This window comes from Amblyraja radiata, chromosome 1 (assembly GCF_010909765.2).
Source record: "Amblyraja radiata isolate CabotCenter1 chromosome 1, sAmbRad1.1.pri, whole genome shotgun sequence".
NCBI classification, from domain to species: Eukaryota; Metazoa; Chordata; class Chondrichthyes; order Rajiformes; family Rajidae; genus Amblyraja; species Amblyraja radiata.
Genome location: NC_045956.1, coordinates 56847707 through 56866289, shown reverse-complemented (window position 1 = coordinate 56866289; position 18583 = coordinate 56847707). Strand labels below are relative to the sequence as shown.

The 18583-nt window shown below is 44.6% G+C and overlaps 1 protein-coding gene across 2 annotated transcripts in view; it reads right to left on the bottom strand.

Annotated features, from left to right (window-relative positions):
- Positions 1-18583, bottom strand: part of mmrn1 (multimerin 1) — a 43797-nt gene that overhangs the window by 22758 nt on the left and 2456 nt on the right. For both annotated transcript variants that reach the window (XM_033022358.1, XM_033022367.1), the window contains exons 2-3: positions 12137-12256; positions 4206-4312 (exon numbers count right to left, since the gene is read on the bottom strand). In XM_033022358.1, coding sequence (XP_032878249.1) covers positions 4206-4312; positions 12137-12256 — 227 coding nt within the window. The remainder of the gene's footprint in view (positions 1-4205; positions 4313-12136; positions 12257-18583) is intronic.

Here is an 18583-nt window from a genome sequence, read left to right as displayed (position 1 = left end):
AACCTCTCCCTCCGCTCAGGCCCTCAGGTCCTCGTGAATCTTCTCTGTACCCTTTCCTTCTGTGAATATATTTCTTCTTATCTCTTCTCCCAAATTGCGACACAGTGAAACGGTTGCTAAAGCTTCTGCCTTAAATGGCCAGAGACCCTGGTTCCTCAAAATCCCAGATGCTGTGTGCATGGAGATTTTTCATTCTTCGCGTATGAGTCCATTTGGCCCATTGAGCCTATGCTAACACTCAGAGCAACCCCATTTTCTCTCTTTCCTGCGTAATGACATCCTTTCCATAGCAGGGTAGCCAAAACTGAACACAATACTCCAAATGGCGTCCCACCAATGAAAGATTGCTGACTGCAGCAATTAGTTTAGTTTAGTTTAGTTTACATGTACCAAGGTTAGCGGAAAGACTATGCCTGATTAGTGATTATAATCAAGCTGTCCACAGTGTACAGATACAGGATAAAGGAAATAACGTACTGGGTTAATTAAAGTCAAGTAAAGTCCGATTAAAGATAGTCCAAGGATCTCCAATGAGGTAAATGGGAGGTCAGGATAACAGCTGGGAAGAAACTGTCCCTGAATCTGGAGATGTGTGCTTTCACACTTCTGTACCTCTTGCCTGATGGGAGAGGGGAGAAGAGGGATTGACTGGGATGAGACTCATAGGGTTTTGTCCTGTCAAACTGCAGAGTTGCAGGATGAGGGAGCATGCTTCCAAATACCATCTGATTCTTGGGTCCAGGGCCACAAGAATCCATTCTGCATCCGCAGAGTAGAAAAAGCAACTGAGCTCTTCCTACCCCGAAAGGATCTGTGCAGAAACACAAGATGCTGGAGAAACTCATTGGGTCAGGCAGCATCTCTATAGGATGCCCATAGGTCATGTTTTGGGTCAAGAACCTTCTTCAAATTGATTGTAGGAGGGGGAAGAAAGTTAGAAATGAGGTGGGGCAGGGTAAAGCCTGGCAAAACATTCATGGCATGGGGGGTGGGGGTTGCTGAAAACAAAGAGGGATCTGGCGTGGGAGCGGGTGAGAAGGGAGAGGGATCATCGGGACGATATTAAACACTTTTGTAACTTTTCGGCGCCCTATACGTGGCGACTCTTTGCATACTTATGTACTGTATGCAGAACAAAGAATTTCACTGTACCAAGTACATGTGACTATAAAGTATCAATATATATATATATTGATTATATTGATACTTTGTTGTCACATGTACTTTGTACAGTGACATTCTTTGTTCTGCATACAATACACAAGTATGCATATATACATATATACATATATATATATATATATATATATATATATATATATATATATATATATATATATATATATACTGAACTACAATTATATTGTTTACAGAGTACAATGTTTACATATTCTGTTATGCTGCTGCAAGTAAGAATTTCATTGTTCTGTTTGGGACATATGTTGGGTTGAGCGAATGATGTGATACAGGTACAGGTGAGGGGGTTTTGAGAGATTTTGATGGGTGGACAAGGGCTAGAGATGAAAAGGTGACAATAGGGGATAAAAGGAGACAAGGAGACAAAAGGGGTGTCAGATAAGGAGAGACGAGGATTTAGTTTAGGTTGGTTCAGTTTAGAGATACAGCGTGGAAACAGACCTTTCAGCCCATCGAGTCCGCCCAACTAAAGATCATCCGTGCACTAGTTCTGCACTAGTTTCACATCCTACACATTAGGGGCAATTTCCTGAAGCCAATTAACCTACAAACCCACACATCTTTGGGATGTGGGAGGAAACCAGAGCACCCAGAGAAAACCCACGTGGTCACAGGGAGAACATGCAAACTCTGTACAGACTGCACCCGTAGTCAGGATCGAACCTGGGTCTCCGGCGCTGTGAGGAGGCAACTCTAGCGCTGCGCTATTTTGCCACTCTGAAAGGAGAGTGAATGTGAAGTCAAAGGGAGTGATGTAAGTGGGAGGGGAGGGGTGTGTGGAACAAAGGTGGGGGGGGCAGAATAGTGGAAGAAATGGGCGTGCACTGGGGTGGAGCATCATTACATGAAACGGAGGGGGAGAAAATGTGGGAGGGAAGGAGGTTTAACTAAAATTGGACAATTCAGTGTGTATGAACATGTGTGGATCTATGCAGGACTTCAACCATTGGTTTATTTCGTCCAGATCAAAGCAATGTTGGCAATAATAGGGGGGGGGGGGGGGGGCACACTCAAAACGGGAAAAAATAGTTTGGATGGGGATAAATAACAAAAACCACATGCACCATAATGACACATCAAGATGTTTGTACAATAGCTTTATCTTGACACAAAATTGCATTGGTGTCATTAACAATCTAATGAGAAGGGACTGGTGTCTTGTCTTGATGGGTGGTAAATGCCACTATTATCTGTAGTGCGAGTTTAGCAGGGTAATTAGAGTTAGTATGCAAAGTGACATGGAAAATGCGGATGGCAATGATTACGCAAACAGCAGGGAGGAACGCAGATCAAGGAAATGTTAAGAACATTTGTTTCCTCCCCCCTTTCCCCATCAATGTGTGTTCTGCTAATGGACTAAAACTAAAACGATCAATCAGACATCTTCTCTCCAAGTGTTTAGGGAGAAAATGCAGATGCTGGTTTGAGCCATAGACAGACACAAAATGTTGGAGCAACTCAGCGGATCAGGCAGCATCTCTGGAGAAAAGGAATAGGTGACGTTTTGGGTCAGAGAAGGGGAGAGGGAAACGAGGTGAGAAATATTACAAAGAATGAGAGTTATGGAAAGAGCAAATCAAAGCCCGCAAAGATGATCAAGGAAAGGTGGAGCCCACAATGATCCATTGTTGGCTGTGGAAAAGGTGATAATGAGTGATACAAACAGTGAGACTAAGCAGGATGACAGTGAAACTATTTAAGAAGGAACTGCAGATGCTGGAAAATCGAAGGTACACAAAAATGCTGGAGAAACTCAGCGGGTGCAGCAGCATCTATGGAGCGAAGGAGACATGCAATGTTTCAGGCCGAGACCCTTCTTCAGACAGAAGTGTGACAGTGAAACTAGTAGGATGGCCAGGGTGGGGGAGGGACAGAGAGAGAGGGAGAGCAAAGGGTTACTTGAAATGAGAGAAATCCATATTAATATCGCTGCCAGCCCCACTAAGTTACCCCAGCATTTTGTGTCTATCTTCTCTATGAGACTTGGTCTGCTATAGTCAACTGGTTTGAATATTCTGTGGTAACGTTTAAAGGAGGAACGTGGGAAACCTTTAAACCTAAAATCCTGGTCACCGCAGTTTGAATGTATGGCTATAGCTGTCTTTGTGGTTTTCAGTGTCAGATATCCCCTGCCACAGAGTCACAGGCAATTTTGCCTGCCAAATGCAGCCTAATCTATTGTGTTAGTTCACTTGCTGTTAAAGCTGGTCACACGTAAAGAATGTTAATATAAATCTGGAGCAACCCTCAGGGGATGCTGGGATTCAATTCTTGCTCTTGATGTCCACCAGAGATGACCCGCTGAGTTACTCCAGCACTTGGTGTCTTTTATTTTTGGTCAACCAGCACCTGCAGTTCCTTGTGTGCTCAGGGTAGATTGTTGCCTTAATTTTTTGGCAGGCTAGATCGCAGGAACTTTATAGAATCTGCCTGAATTTTAATTGCATTGATTTCAAACCAACAATCTTTTTTTTTCTTCTTTTTTTTTTTCCCAAAAAAGCAAAAATAAAACATAAAAAACAGAGCAAAAAACAATAATGATAAACATAACAATGGTATTGATACATAGGGATCAGGATTACCGGGATCAAACCAACAATCTATCTCGAAGATAGACACAAAGTGCTGGAGTAACTCAGCAGGACAGGCAGCATCTCTGGAGAAACGGAATAGGTGCGGTTTCAGGTCGAGACCCTTCTTCAGACTGAGAGTCAGGGTCTCCTCTGTTCATCGCAGAGTGCTTCTCATTAAAGCTGAAGACCACATGTTTATGGCTCCCAACATAATCCCTTCAAAAACAGAGGGTCCCTCGAGAGTTCCCACCTAAATCTCTCCATTTTGTCTTTAAGCTGCTTTTTAAAACCTACCTCTTTGCCGCAGCTTCTTGTCCCCAGATCTCCCGTGACACAAGCCTGAAATCTGACTGAAAATCACCGTGAGAGATATGTGGCTTACAGTATATGCATCGATGTAGCAGCATCAGACCCTCTCACTGGTTTACCACTGACCTTTAGGTAGGCAGTCAGCTCCAATATATCCAGGGCAGCATTTCCAGTTCAATGACGTCACTATCTTGTGTTTAATTCTGTAAATGGGTTGATTCTGAATCTGATGCCTATGAACAGAAATATCCAAATTGTTTAGTCTGGTGAACCACTTTAGAGATTGTGCTTTTGAATTGTATTGAATTGAATGACACAAAATAGAAACACGCCTTTCAGCCCACTGAGTCCATGTCGATCATCAACTTGTTCTCCGTTAATAACATTGACTTTGACTTCAACTTTGACTTATCCCACTTTTGCACCCACCTCTTGTACATTTAGAGTATTGTATTCAGTTTCGGACTTTATAGGAAAGAAGTAGACAAGCTGGAAAAGGTACAGAGAAAATTTACGAGGATGTTGCCAATACTCGAGGGTCTGAGCTGTAGGGAGAGGTTGAGCAGGCTCGGACTCTATTAGAGTCACAGAGTGGTAGAGTCAAAGAGTGGTACAGTGCCGAAACAGGCCCTACAGCCTAACTTGCCCACACCAGCCAACATGTCCCAGCTACATTAGTTCCACCTGCCTGCGTTTGGTCCATATCCCTCCAAACCTGTCCAATCCATGTACCGGTCTAACTGTTTCTTAAATGTTGGGATGGTCCCTGCCTCAACTACCACCTCTGGCAGCTTGTTCCATTCCCCCACCACCCTTTGTGTGAAAAAGTAACCGATCAGATTCCTATTAAATCTTTTCCCCTTCACCTTAAACCTATGTCCTCTGGTCTTCAATTCACCTACTCTGGGCAACAGACTCTGTGTATCTACCCGTTCTATTCCTCTCATGATTTTATACACCTCAATAAGATCTCCCCTCATTCTCCTACGCTCAAAGTAATAGAATCCCAGCCTACTCAAACTCTTCCTATAGCTCAAACCCTCTCGCCCTGGCAACATCCTTGTAAATCTTTTCTGAACCCTTTCCAGCTTGACAACACCTTATCCATAACATGGTGCCCAGAACTGAACACAAAATTCTAAATGCGATCTCACCAACGTCTTATACAACTGCAGCATGACCTCCCAACTTCTATACTCAATACACTGACTGATGAAGGCCAATGTGCCAAACGCCTTTTTGATCACCCTGTTCACCTTCGAGGAACCATGCACCTGTACTCCTAGATCCCTCTACTCTACAACACTACCCAGAGGCCTACCATTTACTGTGTAGATCCTGCCCATGTTAGACTTCTCAGAATGCAACACCTCACACTTCTCTGCATTAAATTCCATCAACCATTCCTCAACCCACCTGGCCAATCGATCAAGATCCTGCTGTAATTTTTCACAACCATCTTCACTGTCTGCAAAACCACCCACTTTTATATCATCTGCCAACTTGCTAATTTGACGTTAATTTTCTCATCCAAATCATTGATATAGGTGTCAAACAGTAATGGGCACTAAACATTATGGTCTTTATACTGTACACTGCGGACAGTTTGATTGTAATCATGTATTGTCTTTCTGCTGACTGGTTAGCACGCAACAAAAGCTGATCACTGTGCCTCAGTACACGTGACAATAAACTAAACTAAACTTCCAATCAAACCGTCCGCAGTGCACAGTATAAAGACCATAATGTTTAGTGCAAGGTAAAGTCCAGTAAAGTCCAATTAAAGATAGTCCGTGGATCTTCAATTAAGTAGATTGTTGCTCAGGATTGCGCTCCAGTTACTAAACGTAACTAATCTAAACTCGCCTTACTATCTCCCTATTGACATTGCCTGTGGTCTCAGGGCTCATTGAATGATTCCTGGACCCATCACAATCTTCTGTGCATTTGTTGGCTTGTATTTTGCACCATTTTACTCTGCTTGAGGCAGATGTCTACCACACCTGCTCTGTGTCTGTCACCATATCATCCAAGAGCCCACATTAAGCTTTCATTAGTCTGACTCTATTTCCACAATCTGCCTGCTCTTGCGCTGTTAATCTGATATTAATAAAGTGATCTTATAGAGGTAAGATCATGAGAGGACTATAAAGGCCAAATTCACAGTCTTTTACCCAGACTAAGGAAATTAAGAACCAGAGGACTTAGGTTTAAGGTGAGGAGGAAAAGGTTTAATAGGAACTCGGGCCAATTTTTTACATAAAGAGTGCTGGAGTAAGTAGTTGAGGCAGGTACTATCACAACGTTTAGACAGGTACTTGGATAGGATGGCTTTTGAGGTATATGGGCCAAACGGAGGCAGGTGGGACCAATGTAGATGGGGTATGTTGGTCAGCTTGGACAAGTTGGGCTGAAGGGCCTGTATCCACACTGCATGACTATGACTAAGCACAGGCAGATGAGAATAGTATATCTTGGCATCACGTTCAGCACAGATATTATGGGCCAAAAGAGTTGTTCCAATGCAGTGCTGATGTATGAATATATTGAATAGGAGAGTCTACAACCAGAGGGCACAGCCTCAGAATGAAAGGATGTACCTTCAGAATGGAGACGAGGAAGAGTTTATTTAGTTAGAAGGTCGAGAATCTGTGGCCAAAAATTGGGTATTTTTAAGATGGAGTTTGAAAGGTTCTTGATTAGTACGGGTGTCAAAGGTTATGGGGAGAAGGCAGGAGAATGGGGTTAAGAGGGAAAGGGATCAGCCATGATTGAATGGCGGAGTAGACTGAAACTGAATCATCCTGTCAACAACAGCAGTCCTGAGCTACTATCTACCTCAGTGGAGACTCTTGGACTTTACCTAGCATTAAATGTTATTACCTTTATCATGTATCTGTACACTGTGGATGGCTCGATTGTAATCATGTACAGTTTTTCTTGTGACTGGTTAGCGCACAACAAAAGCTTTTAATTCTACCTCGGTACACGTGACAATAAACTAAACTCGACGGGCTGAATTGTCTAATTTTGTTCTTATGTCTTTTGGTCTTATGAATTAAGGCATTTTACATTATTAAAGGAAATGATCCTTCTTACATTATCAGGAGGGTTCCAAACAAGCCATGATATATACTAAAGAAGAAGATTTGAGGTAATAAAATATGTATGAGATTCTATTCAGTATAAAGATTAACAGATGCAGACACCGCACCAAAACAGATGTGGAGATAGGCTGGTTAAATGTGCATCTGCCCACTAGACATGTAATTACATCTGTGCTCATTTCCTGCAGAAAAAAATAAAAAAATAGATTTGATTTCATCGCAAATCAGATTTAACGTTTGTTTTATTTTAGCTTCTCTCTGCCTCAAAGGAGAGACTTGGCACTTGTTCCTCTTTCAAGGTGAATGGATTTGATTGCAGTTGTAAGCAGCGGAAAGCTGAATGTGTAATTTTTTGCCAGAATGAAAATGTCAGTGATTTTGAGGATGTGTGTACGTTGAATGGTGTTGACAAGAACAAGCGGACTCCTAGATTTTCCGGATGATTTCTCTTCTCTTCCCTTCACTGTAGCAACACCCTGATGAGGCATAGTCACAAAGGCAATAGACACCCATCTATTCCTCATCCTCACGACTATTGTTAGTGATGGATTGTTAACACAACTTCCTTCACAAGGCCAAAGACACAGAGAGAAAAAGCTGTTTAAGCCGGGTGCTCCAGTTCCCTCCCACACTCCAAAGAGGTGCAGGTTTGAAGGTTAATTAGCTTCTGTGAATTGTAAATCATCCCTAGTGTGTAGGATAGCGCTAGTGTATGGGTGATCGCTAGTCACAACGAACTCGGTGGGCCGAAGTGCCTGTTCCCACACTGCATTTCTAAAGTTTAAAGTCTAAAATAAAGTCTCTCCTCCACCTCCGACTTTCCAGAGAAAACACAAATCCAACCTCTCCCTGTGGTTGATATCCTCTAAACCAGGCAGTATTCTAGTGAACCTTCTCTCCACCATCTCCAAGCCTTCATATCCTTTCCATAATGGGGCGACCAGAACTGCACACAATACTCGCAACGTGGCCTATCAAAGGTGTTATAGAGTTGTTTATGCATGTTTTCATATCCTTTCAGGTCATACAGTAATACGCCATGAAAAAAGCCCTTCAGCCCAACTTGGTCCATGCCGACCGACATGCCCCATTTATACTAGTCCCATTTACCCACATTTGACCCATATCCCTCTAAACCTTTCTATCCATGGACCTGTCCAAAATGGCTTTTAAATGTTGTTACTGTACCTGTCTCAACTACTTTGTCTGGCAGTTGGTTCCATATACCAACCACCCTCTGATTGAAAAATGTATCCCTCAGTTTCCAATAAAATCTTTTCCCCCTCACCTTCAACCTATGGTCTCTAGTTTTTGATTCCCCGACCCCGGGATAAAGACTGTGTATTCACCCCATCCATTCCCCTCATAAACATACACCAGAGCATAAGAGAGCAGCACAGTGGCGCAGCGGTAGAGTTGCCACCATTCAGCGACAGAGACCCGGGTTCGATCCTGACTACAGCTGTCTGTATGAAGTTTGTATGTTCTCTCTGTGACCACATGGGCTTTCTCCAGGAGCTCCAGTTTCCCCCCCCCCCCCCCTCCCACATTCCAAAGGCGTACAGGTTTATAGGTTGATTGGCTTCTGTAAATTGTCCCTAGCTTGTAGGATAGAACTATTGTACAGGTGAATGTTGGTCGGCGCGGACTCAGTGGGCCGAAGGGCCTGTTTCCAGGTTGTATCTCTACAAACTAAATGCCCTTACTTTTCCTGCTATCATTCCTATCCAATTTCATTCTCTATCGCTATCTGCCAGGTGGAAACTGTTTCCCTTCACTTACAACTAAGTGACACAGAGTCAGCGTATTGCACTGGGTGTGAAGATAAATAATAACACATATATATTACTTCACATTGAACATGTACACCCAGAGTGGCTATAAATTACTTCAAATCTGAGTAGTTAGCAGCTGAGTAGTGGTGATTTATCCTCTGCTGCAAGCTCAAAATGTGCTTTGGACAAAATTTGGAATCAAGTTTTCATGGAGCCATAGAGTCATACAGTATGGAAACAGGCCCTTTGGCCCAAGTCATCCATGCCGGCAAAGATGCAATCTGCACTAATCACATTTGCCCATATACCTCTGAACATTTCCTATCCATGTACGTATCTAAATTAGGGCAGCACGGTGGCTTAGTGGTAGAGTTGCTGCCTTACAGCGCTTGCAGCACCGGAGACCCGGTTTCGATCCCGAATATGGGTGCTGTCTGTACGGAGTTTGTACGTTCTCCCCGTGACCACGTGGGTTTTCTCCAAGATCTTCTCCTCTCACAGCCAAAGGCGTACAGGTATGTAGGTTAATTGGCTTGGTGTATGTGTAAAATTGTCCCTAGTGTGTGTAAGATAGTGTTAGTGTGTGGGGATTGATAGTCGGTGCAGTCTCGGTGGGCCAAAGTGCCTGTTTCTGCGTTAAATCTCTAACCTAAATTAAACTAAACTAAACTAAATGTCTTTTAAATGCTGCAACTGGACCATGGATGAACAAGAGGAAGATGTCTGAACTTTATTGTCTCCCCTCACAGTGGGAAATGTTGATTCTGCTGTGGGGGATGTTCATGTTAAATTCCATAGTGTGTTGTAATCATGTTTTGTCTTTCCGCTAACTGGTTAGCATGCAACAAAAGCTTTTCACTGTACCTCGGTACACGTGAAAATAAACTAATGACTGATGCATATCTTAGTTTAGTTTAGTTTACTTTCGCGAAACTGCCTGGAAACAGGCCCTTCGGCCCATTGAGTCTGCACCGACCACGGTCACCTGTACACTAGTTCTATCATACGCACTATAGCAGAACCCAATTAACCTACAAACCTGTATGTCTTTGGAATGTGGTAGGAAACCGGAGCACCCAGTGGAAAACCACATGGTCACAGGGAGAACTGAACCTCCATACCGACAGCACCCGTAGCCAGGATTGAACCTGGGTCTCTGGTGCTATAAGACAGTGACTCTACTGTGCACCACTATGCCGCCCTCTAGCTGTCTTCAAGTTGACTCTCAGTCCTGATGCAGGGTCTCAACCCGAAACGTCACCCATTCCTTCTCTCCAGAGATGCTGCCTGTCCTGCCGAGTTACTCCAGCATTTTAATGTCTATCTTCGGTGTAAACTAGCATCCTCAGTTCCTTCCTACACAACATATAATCATGTATTGTCTGAAGGATGGTCGCAACCCGAAACATCAACCATTTATTCTATCTTGTGATGCTGCCTGTCCCGCTGAGCTGCCCCAGCATTTTGTGTCTATCTTCAATATAATTTTGCTTCTTACTCGTGGCTGGGTTACTATGTTGGAAGAGCCCTGTATGTCTAAAGTCTAAAATCACATCTTCCTTCAACCTCAATAAATGTGTCGCAGTCTTTGAATAATTGATAATGGTGGAATGCCAGAGAGCTTGGTTGCATGGTGTCAAGATTACAACCTCTTCCTCAATGTTACTAAGATGAAGAAACGGGTCATTGAATTCAGGAAGCAGAATGCTGTGCACGCCCTAATCTGTATCAATGATGGCGAGGAGATGGTCCTGGTCCTGGTCCTGGTCCTGGTCCTGGTCCTGGTCCTGGTCCTGGTCCTGGTCCTGGTCCTGGTCCTGGTCCTGGTCCTGGTCCTGGTCCTGGTCCTGGTCCTGGTCCTGGTCCTGGTCCTGGTCATGGTCATGGTCATGGTCATGGTCCTGGTCCTGGTCCTGGTCCTGGTCCAACCACATTGATGCTATGGCCAATGAAGCACACCAACACCTCTACTTTTTCAGAAGGTGAAGGAAATGCAACAGATATCCAGTGACTCCTTCCCAATTTGTACCGGTGCACCACAGCAAACATCCTTTCTGGATGCATCACAGTTTGTTGTAGCTAATGCTCTGCCAAAGAACTCAAGAAATTGCAGAAAATTGTGGACGTAGCCTGGTCCATCATGCAAACTGCCTTGACGCCCTATATCCTCATGCCCCCCCCCCCCTTCCAACACCATCTACACTTCAGACTGATTTCGGAAAAGAGCAAACATATTAAGCATCATTCATTCCCTTGTCATTCTCTCTTCTCCCCTCTCATGTCGGGCAAGGATACAAAAGCTTGAAAGCATTACAACCAGATTCAAGAACAGCTTCTTCCCCCATTGTGCTCAGACTCTTGAATTAACCTCTCAACAATGAATTTCCATCAACTCTATCTTGCTGCAGCTCGTGCACGTTGCAAATCTGCACTGTAGCTATAACTGTAACTATAGCTACAGACAAAGCTCTGTTTGCTCTCCACTCCAGCTCATTTATTTTATCTTTTTTCACTACCTGATGTGCTCATGTACGGCATGATTTGCCTGTACAGCACGGAAAATAAAGTTTTTCACTGTACAGATGCAGAGACCAGAGGGGAGCTCCAGCTCAGAGACAAAGGGTGAGCTCCATCACAGAGACCATGGGTGAGCTCCGTCACAGAGACCATGGGTGAGCTCCGTCATAGAGACCAGGTGGGAGCTCCGCAGCGGAGACCATGGGTGAGCTCTGTCACAGAGACCATGGGTGAGCTCCGTCCCAGAGACCAGGTGGGAGCTCCAGCTCAGAGACCAGGTGGGAGCTCCAACGCAGAGACCACGGGGGAGCTCTGACACGGACACCAGGTGGGTGCTCTGAAGAGGAGACCACGAGGGAACACCGAGGTGGAGACCACGTAGGAATATCCATAAGAACAGTTGACTGGCTTGAGGAAATGGCCGCATGTGACGGCAGTAGCGCATTGCTACTCAAACAACCGAGGCGCGCAGCTCAGAAAGAAAGCTGTGGGCTTAAAGAATTGCTTACATAAGTGCGAGTTTATGTAAGTCGCCTATTACGTAAGACGAGGAGTGCCTGTATCACAGTACATGTAACAATAATAAACCAATACCAAATAATAAACCAACGCCAATAACAATGAAGACAACTCTGTATGAACAAATAGTGATACATACCTGCTCTGGCATTTTCCCGTGTTGAAGATACATGACCTTGTTGGTAACAATATGTGAGTCTGCACGTTCTCCATTATCACCACAGGAGAGAGTCTTGTGTGGACATACGCGCACCAGTTTCTGTAAACAAACAAGGCAGGAGACATTACTTTCAACTTGGATGGTATGCAATAAATTCTGTGGTCCTCCTGTGTGTCCCACAATTACAATTATCCATCTTCTTCTTCTTGCGTATGGCGTGCACAGCCTAAAGGGCCTGTCCCACTTTCACGACCTAATTCACGACCTCTGCCGAGTTTGCCCTTGACTCATACTCACAGCATGGTCGCCTCGAAGTCGTAGGAGGTCGTAGGAAGTCGGAGGTAGGTCGGAGGTAGGTCGTGATGCTAGTCGTAGGTACTCGTGGCATCAAGTAGGTCGGGGCGTTTTTTCAACATGATGAAAAATGTCCACGAGTAAAAAAGGTCGTGAATTAGGTCGTGAAAGTGGGACAGGCCCTTAAAGTTGCAGGTCAACTTGTTCTATTTGATCTATTTGTTTGTGCACATCCAGTTGATTGCATTCGTCGAAAAAGGGTAGACCACGTGCAGGTTGCAATTTCCCACCCCACCATTATCCATGAAAGGCAAGCCTCACAATAAACATGGTGATGGGTGTCATGGTATCAGCCCTTAGGAAATGATGAGAAGGAACAGATTAATTGTAAAGAGAATTAATATTAATTGTAAAGAGAATCCCTTCCATCGAGGGGATCTATCGCAGTCGCTGCCTCAAAAAGGCTAACAGTATCATCAAGGACCCACACCATCCTGGCCACACACTCATCTCCCTGCTACCTTCAGGTAGAAGGTACAGAAGCCTGAAGACTGCAACGACCAGGTTCAGGAATAGCTACTTCCCCACAGCCATCAGGCTATTAAACTTGGCTCGGAAAAAACTCTGAACTTTAATAGCCCATTATCTGTTATTTGCACTATCAGTTTATTTATTCATGTGTGTATATATTTATATAATGGTATATGGACACACTGATCTGTTTTGTAGTCATGCCTACTATGTTCTGATGTGCTAAAGCAAAGCAAGAATTTCATTGTCCTATCAGGGACACATGATAATAAACTCTCTTGAATCTTGAATCTTGAATCTCGAGTTCCAAAACACAAAGCTATGTCTAGCAAATAGACACAAAGTGCTGGAGTTGGGTTTTTTTGCACGATTATTGTTTGTTTTTGGGTGTGAATGTTTTTATATATTATTTTATCATTTATTATATTGTTTACAGTGTACTATGTCTACATATTCTGTTGTGCTACTGCAAGTAAGAATTTCATTTTTCTATCTGGGACATATGACAATAAAACACACTTGATTCTTGACTCTTAACATAAGGGCTGCACTACATTATAGTCTGAATGTCCAATATAACTGATAATTTATTGTATTATTAATAATAATAATAATGGATGGGATTTATATAGCGCCTTTCTAATACTCAAGGCGCTTTACATCGCATTATTCATTCACTCCTCAGTCACACTCGGTGGTGGTAAGCTACTTCTGTAGCCACAGCTGCCCTGGGGTAGACTGACGGAAGCGTGGCTGCCATTCTGCGCCTACGGCCCCTCCGACCACCACCAATCACTCACACACATTCACACACATTCACACACAGGCAAAGGTGGGTGAAGTGTCTTGCCCAAGGACTCAACGACAGTATGCACTCCAAGCGGGATTCGAACCGGCCACCTTCCGGTCGCCAGCCGAACACTTAGCCCATTGTGCCATCTGTCATCCCGATTATTGTTTATTGTATATTTATTTGTTGTGTTGTTGCTTTCATGTGTCTGTAAGAAACTGCAGCAAGTAATAATGTAATTGTTCTGTTCCTGTTGCATGTGACAATTAAACCCTTGACTCGTGATTTGTTTGGCTTTTCAGAGTACATTGGTGGCGAGTCTAACTGTTCCCAGTTGCTCATGCAACTGTAAACCAGCAGATGGCAGCATCTGACAGCAGAAGCCAGGTTGGACTGGAGCAACAGCACAAGCCAGAGAGAGGCCACACAAACAAATTGCAGGAACAGCACTTATTTTGCTTGGGTGACTTAAAACCAGGCACGTGCCGTCAGGGTAGACAAGGTAGGCACTGCCTACCCTGAATAAAATTATAAAATGGTAATTACTAAATATAAATAGTAAAGGCATGGGAGAATTATGCCTATCTAGGAGATCGATCTCTTGGGTAGGCATAATTCTCCGTGCCTTTCATCCGCAGCACTTGTAACACGCAAAGGTCTGTGCAGCCCACGTGCTGTCAGCGCTGCTTCAAGCCGTCAATGACAAGCGGGGCTGCAGGCAGCTGAAATTCTGCCTTTGCAGCCTACTGTGCATGTGCAGCGCTAGTTTCTTGGCGGGGTTTTCAAATATGGATTGTCATTATTTTAAGTGTATCTTACACACCACACCTGGAGTATTGCGTACAGTTTTGGTCTCCAAATCTGAGGAAGGACATTATTGCCCTAGAGGGAGTGCAGAGAAGGTTCACCAGACTGATTCCTGGGATGTCAGGACTGTCTTATGAAGAAAGACTGGATAGACTTGGTTTATACTCTCTAGAATTTAGGAGATTGAGAGGGGATCTTATAGAAACTTATAAAATTCTTAAGGGGTTGGACAGGCTAGATGCAGGAAGATTACTCCCGATGTTGGGGAAGTCCAGGACAAGGGGTCACAGCTTAAGGATAAGGGGGAAATCCTTTAAAACCGAGATGAGAAGAACTTTTTTCACACAGAGAGTGGTGAATCTCTGGAACTCTCTGCCACAGAGGGTAGTCGAGGCCAGTTCATTGGCTATATTTAAGAGGGAGTTAGATGTGGCCCTTGTGGCTAAGGGGATCAGAGGGTATGGAGAGAAGGCAGGTACGGGATACTGAGTTGGATGATCAGCCATGATCATATTGAATGGCGGTGCAGGCTCGAAGGGCCGAATGGCCTACTCCTGCACCCAATTTCTATGTTTCTATGTTTCTATGAAACAAAGAGAGAAGAATGGAGTTCGTGTACCGATGATGTGGTAAGTACATTTCTTGGTGCTTTATTTTTTTTAAATACCGTATTTCCCGGGGTGTGGGTGGAGGGGGGGGGGGGGGGGCAGAGCTCCTTTCACAGCGTTTGGGGAGTCTGGCCCGGGGTAAAGTTGCGGGGAGGGCACGAATGTTGTGAAGGAGGGGATCGGGATAATGTCACTTGCGACGCTCCTTGCACGGAGCCACCGCATTGAGGCCGCGGGGGAGAAGTAGCTCGGGTGGCTGTGAGTGGCCGCCGGGCCGGACAGCGGAACTGGCCGCCACCTCAGCGCCTTCTGCCGGCCCCCGCTCACCTCTGGCAGCTCTCCGTCTAAAAACCTCTCTCCTGCCGCTTGTCAGCCGCTTCCCGCAAATCCTTAAATTCCGACAGCGTGATTGAGGTTACTCGGCTGTGGGAATTTAAGGATTTGCGGGAAGCGGCTGACATGAGCGAAGCCGGCGAGCGGCAGGTGAGCGGTGTTCAGATGGAGACCACTGCCAGAGGTGAGCGGGAGCCGGTTCCGCTGTCCGGCCCGGCGGCCGCTCGCAGCCACCCGAGCTGCTTCTATCCCCGGCTACAATGCGGTGGCTCCGCGCCCGGAGAGCTGCGGCAGCGATGAGTGAGTGAGTTACTGGCATTATCCCCGACCGCCTCCTTCTCAACACTCCTGACCTCCCCGCAACTTTACCCCTGACACAGACTCTCCACACGCTGTGAAAGGAACTCTCTTGAACAAGTATAGTCATTCAATTAGATAACAACACATTCAACTATTCCCCCCAACATCGGGAACATGTTTCCTGCCTCTAGCGTGTCCAAACCCATAATAATCTTATATGTTTCAATAAGATCCCATCTCATTCTTCTAAATTCCAGAGTATACAAGCCCAGCCACTCCATTCTATCAACATATGACAGTCCCGCCATCCTGGGAATTAACCTCGTGAAACTACGATGCACTCCCTCAATAGCAAGAATGTCCTTCCTCAAATTTGGAGGCCAAATTTGTAGACTGGTAACGCCAGTCCATTGTACAATGAAAAATCTTAACTTACCTTGCAACTACCCGATCACACAAAATGTAGTGAAGATCGACACAAAGTGCTGGAGTAACTCAGGGGGTCAGGCAGTAACTCTGGAGAAAAAGGATGGGTAACGTTTCAGGTCGGAACCCTTCTTCAGTCTGAAGTAGAGTCTCGACCCAAAATGTCGCCTGTTCCTTATCCAGCACTATGTGACTATTTTCAGTATAAACTAACATCTGCAGTTCCTTCCTACACACAAAATGTGGTGCTGCGCCTACCGATGGGATACAAGGGTAGACAATCGGAAGCTTGCTCTTCAAGGTACCCACTAAGACACATCGGAGTGACGGAGAGAGTTGGGAAGGGAATCCTAGAGTTCACTAATGTGCTGAGGGACTCGCTGAAGCTTGGTGCAGCAAATGCAAAGGCTCTTTGAGGAAGGACCACTACATTGTGTGTGTTCGGGTAGCTGCAAGTTAAGTTAAGGGCCTGTCCCACTTAGGCGACTTCTTTTGCAAGTGCAGACGACTGTCATGGTCTTGTTGAATCGCCAAAAAAGTGAATGTATCAAACGCATCCCACGACTTTTTGTCTGCGGAGGGCGCTCAGCATCGCCAAGGACTGCTCTCACCCCAACCATGGACTGTTTACCCTCCTACCATCCGGGAGGCGCTACAGGTCTCTCCGTTGCCGGACCAGCAGGTCCAGGAACAGCTTCTTCCCTACGGCTGTCACACTACTCAACACTGTACCTCGGTGACTGCCAATCACCCCCCCCCCCCCCCCCCCCTCCCCCCCCGGACACTCCTCCCACAGGAAAAACACTATGACTGTATGCATATAAATAGATTTATTTATTGAAATCATATTCTATGTCGTTCTTCCAGGGAGATGCTAACTGCATTTCGTTGTCTCTGTACTGTACACTGACAATGACAATTAAAGTTGAATCTGAATCTGACTATGTAGAAGACATCTTACGACTATGTAGGACAAGCTACGACCATCTACAACTTAATCACCGATGTACTCGTGACAATTGGCGACCCAATAGTCTGAAGACAGAACTGAAGACGACCACCTTCGACTTACAGACGACTACACCCACAATCACAGAAAGCAAGTTACAACAAGCTACAACTGGCTACGACTCTATAGTCGTAAGATCACCTACAATAATGACGTTAGATTTTTCAAACATGTTCTTTTAAATTCAGTGCATTGCTTTTTTCGAGATGTATAAAAATAAAATCATTTTAAATGCAGTGCATTTGAAGTGCTTGTGTCTGTTTTCTTCATCAAAATAAATGTGAAAAGTCAAACTTTAAATACAGTGCATTCCTTCCTTGCGTTTGTGTGTGTTTCAATGATCTAAATATATGAGAAATTAAATATGAGATAAAAGTGATGACATAAGGGACGACTATGAAAAAGAATGATATTCATGCATCAATTTGAGGTTAAAAAGTCAGGGATTTCCTTTATTGGTAATGAAACATACAAAAGTCTTATAAACAAAACAAATGTTGAGAACAGCCTGGTGGGTGGTTTTGAAGGTTGTGCCCTGCCCCTGCGCTGAAGCCTTCTCCTCGGAGCCATGTCTTACACTGTCTGATCCACTGAAATAAATATTGTGCAATGACCGCGCGCTGGAACGACAGCGCATCACGTGCTGCTGTTTACATACCTTTTTTTTTAGGGATGAGCCAATGAAAATGACCGGTCAGCAAAGGCACTTAACTAAGACTACCTACGACCATCACGACTACCTACGATTACCTACGATAACATGGCAACCCCTATGACTACGACTAGACCTACGACTACAAAAGTATCGATTTTCTCCATGTTGAAAAAATGTTGATGACCATACTGAGGCCACAACTAGTTCCCAGAATGCAGGAACTCCTCCCGACCATGAAGGAGACTCACCTGCGACCATGTGTCGACCATGTGTCGAGCGCAGAGTCTCCTGCACTCGCCAAAGAAGTCGCCTAAGTGGGACAGGCCCTTTAAGATTTTTCACTATGCAAGGTGCTTATGCAATGGTGTTACTGAGGGTCTGAGTCTTGGGGGTCTAAGGTGGACCTTGAGGGTCTGAGTCTAGGGGGTCTCCTCAAACATCAGAAGGTGGTATCATGCCAGAGGCCAAATGTACAAAGTATTGTGTACATGTACAATTATGTATAAAACCAGCAACACTGAATGCACAGACCAACACAAAGAATATGAAAGGCTTTGCATTGTTTTCCATTGTTAATATATTTTTTACTATGAATAAACTATATTTTTGAAATATAAAAAAATAGGAGATTTTGGGAGACTCTAAAATCAAATGAACACGGCTGGAAGAATAA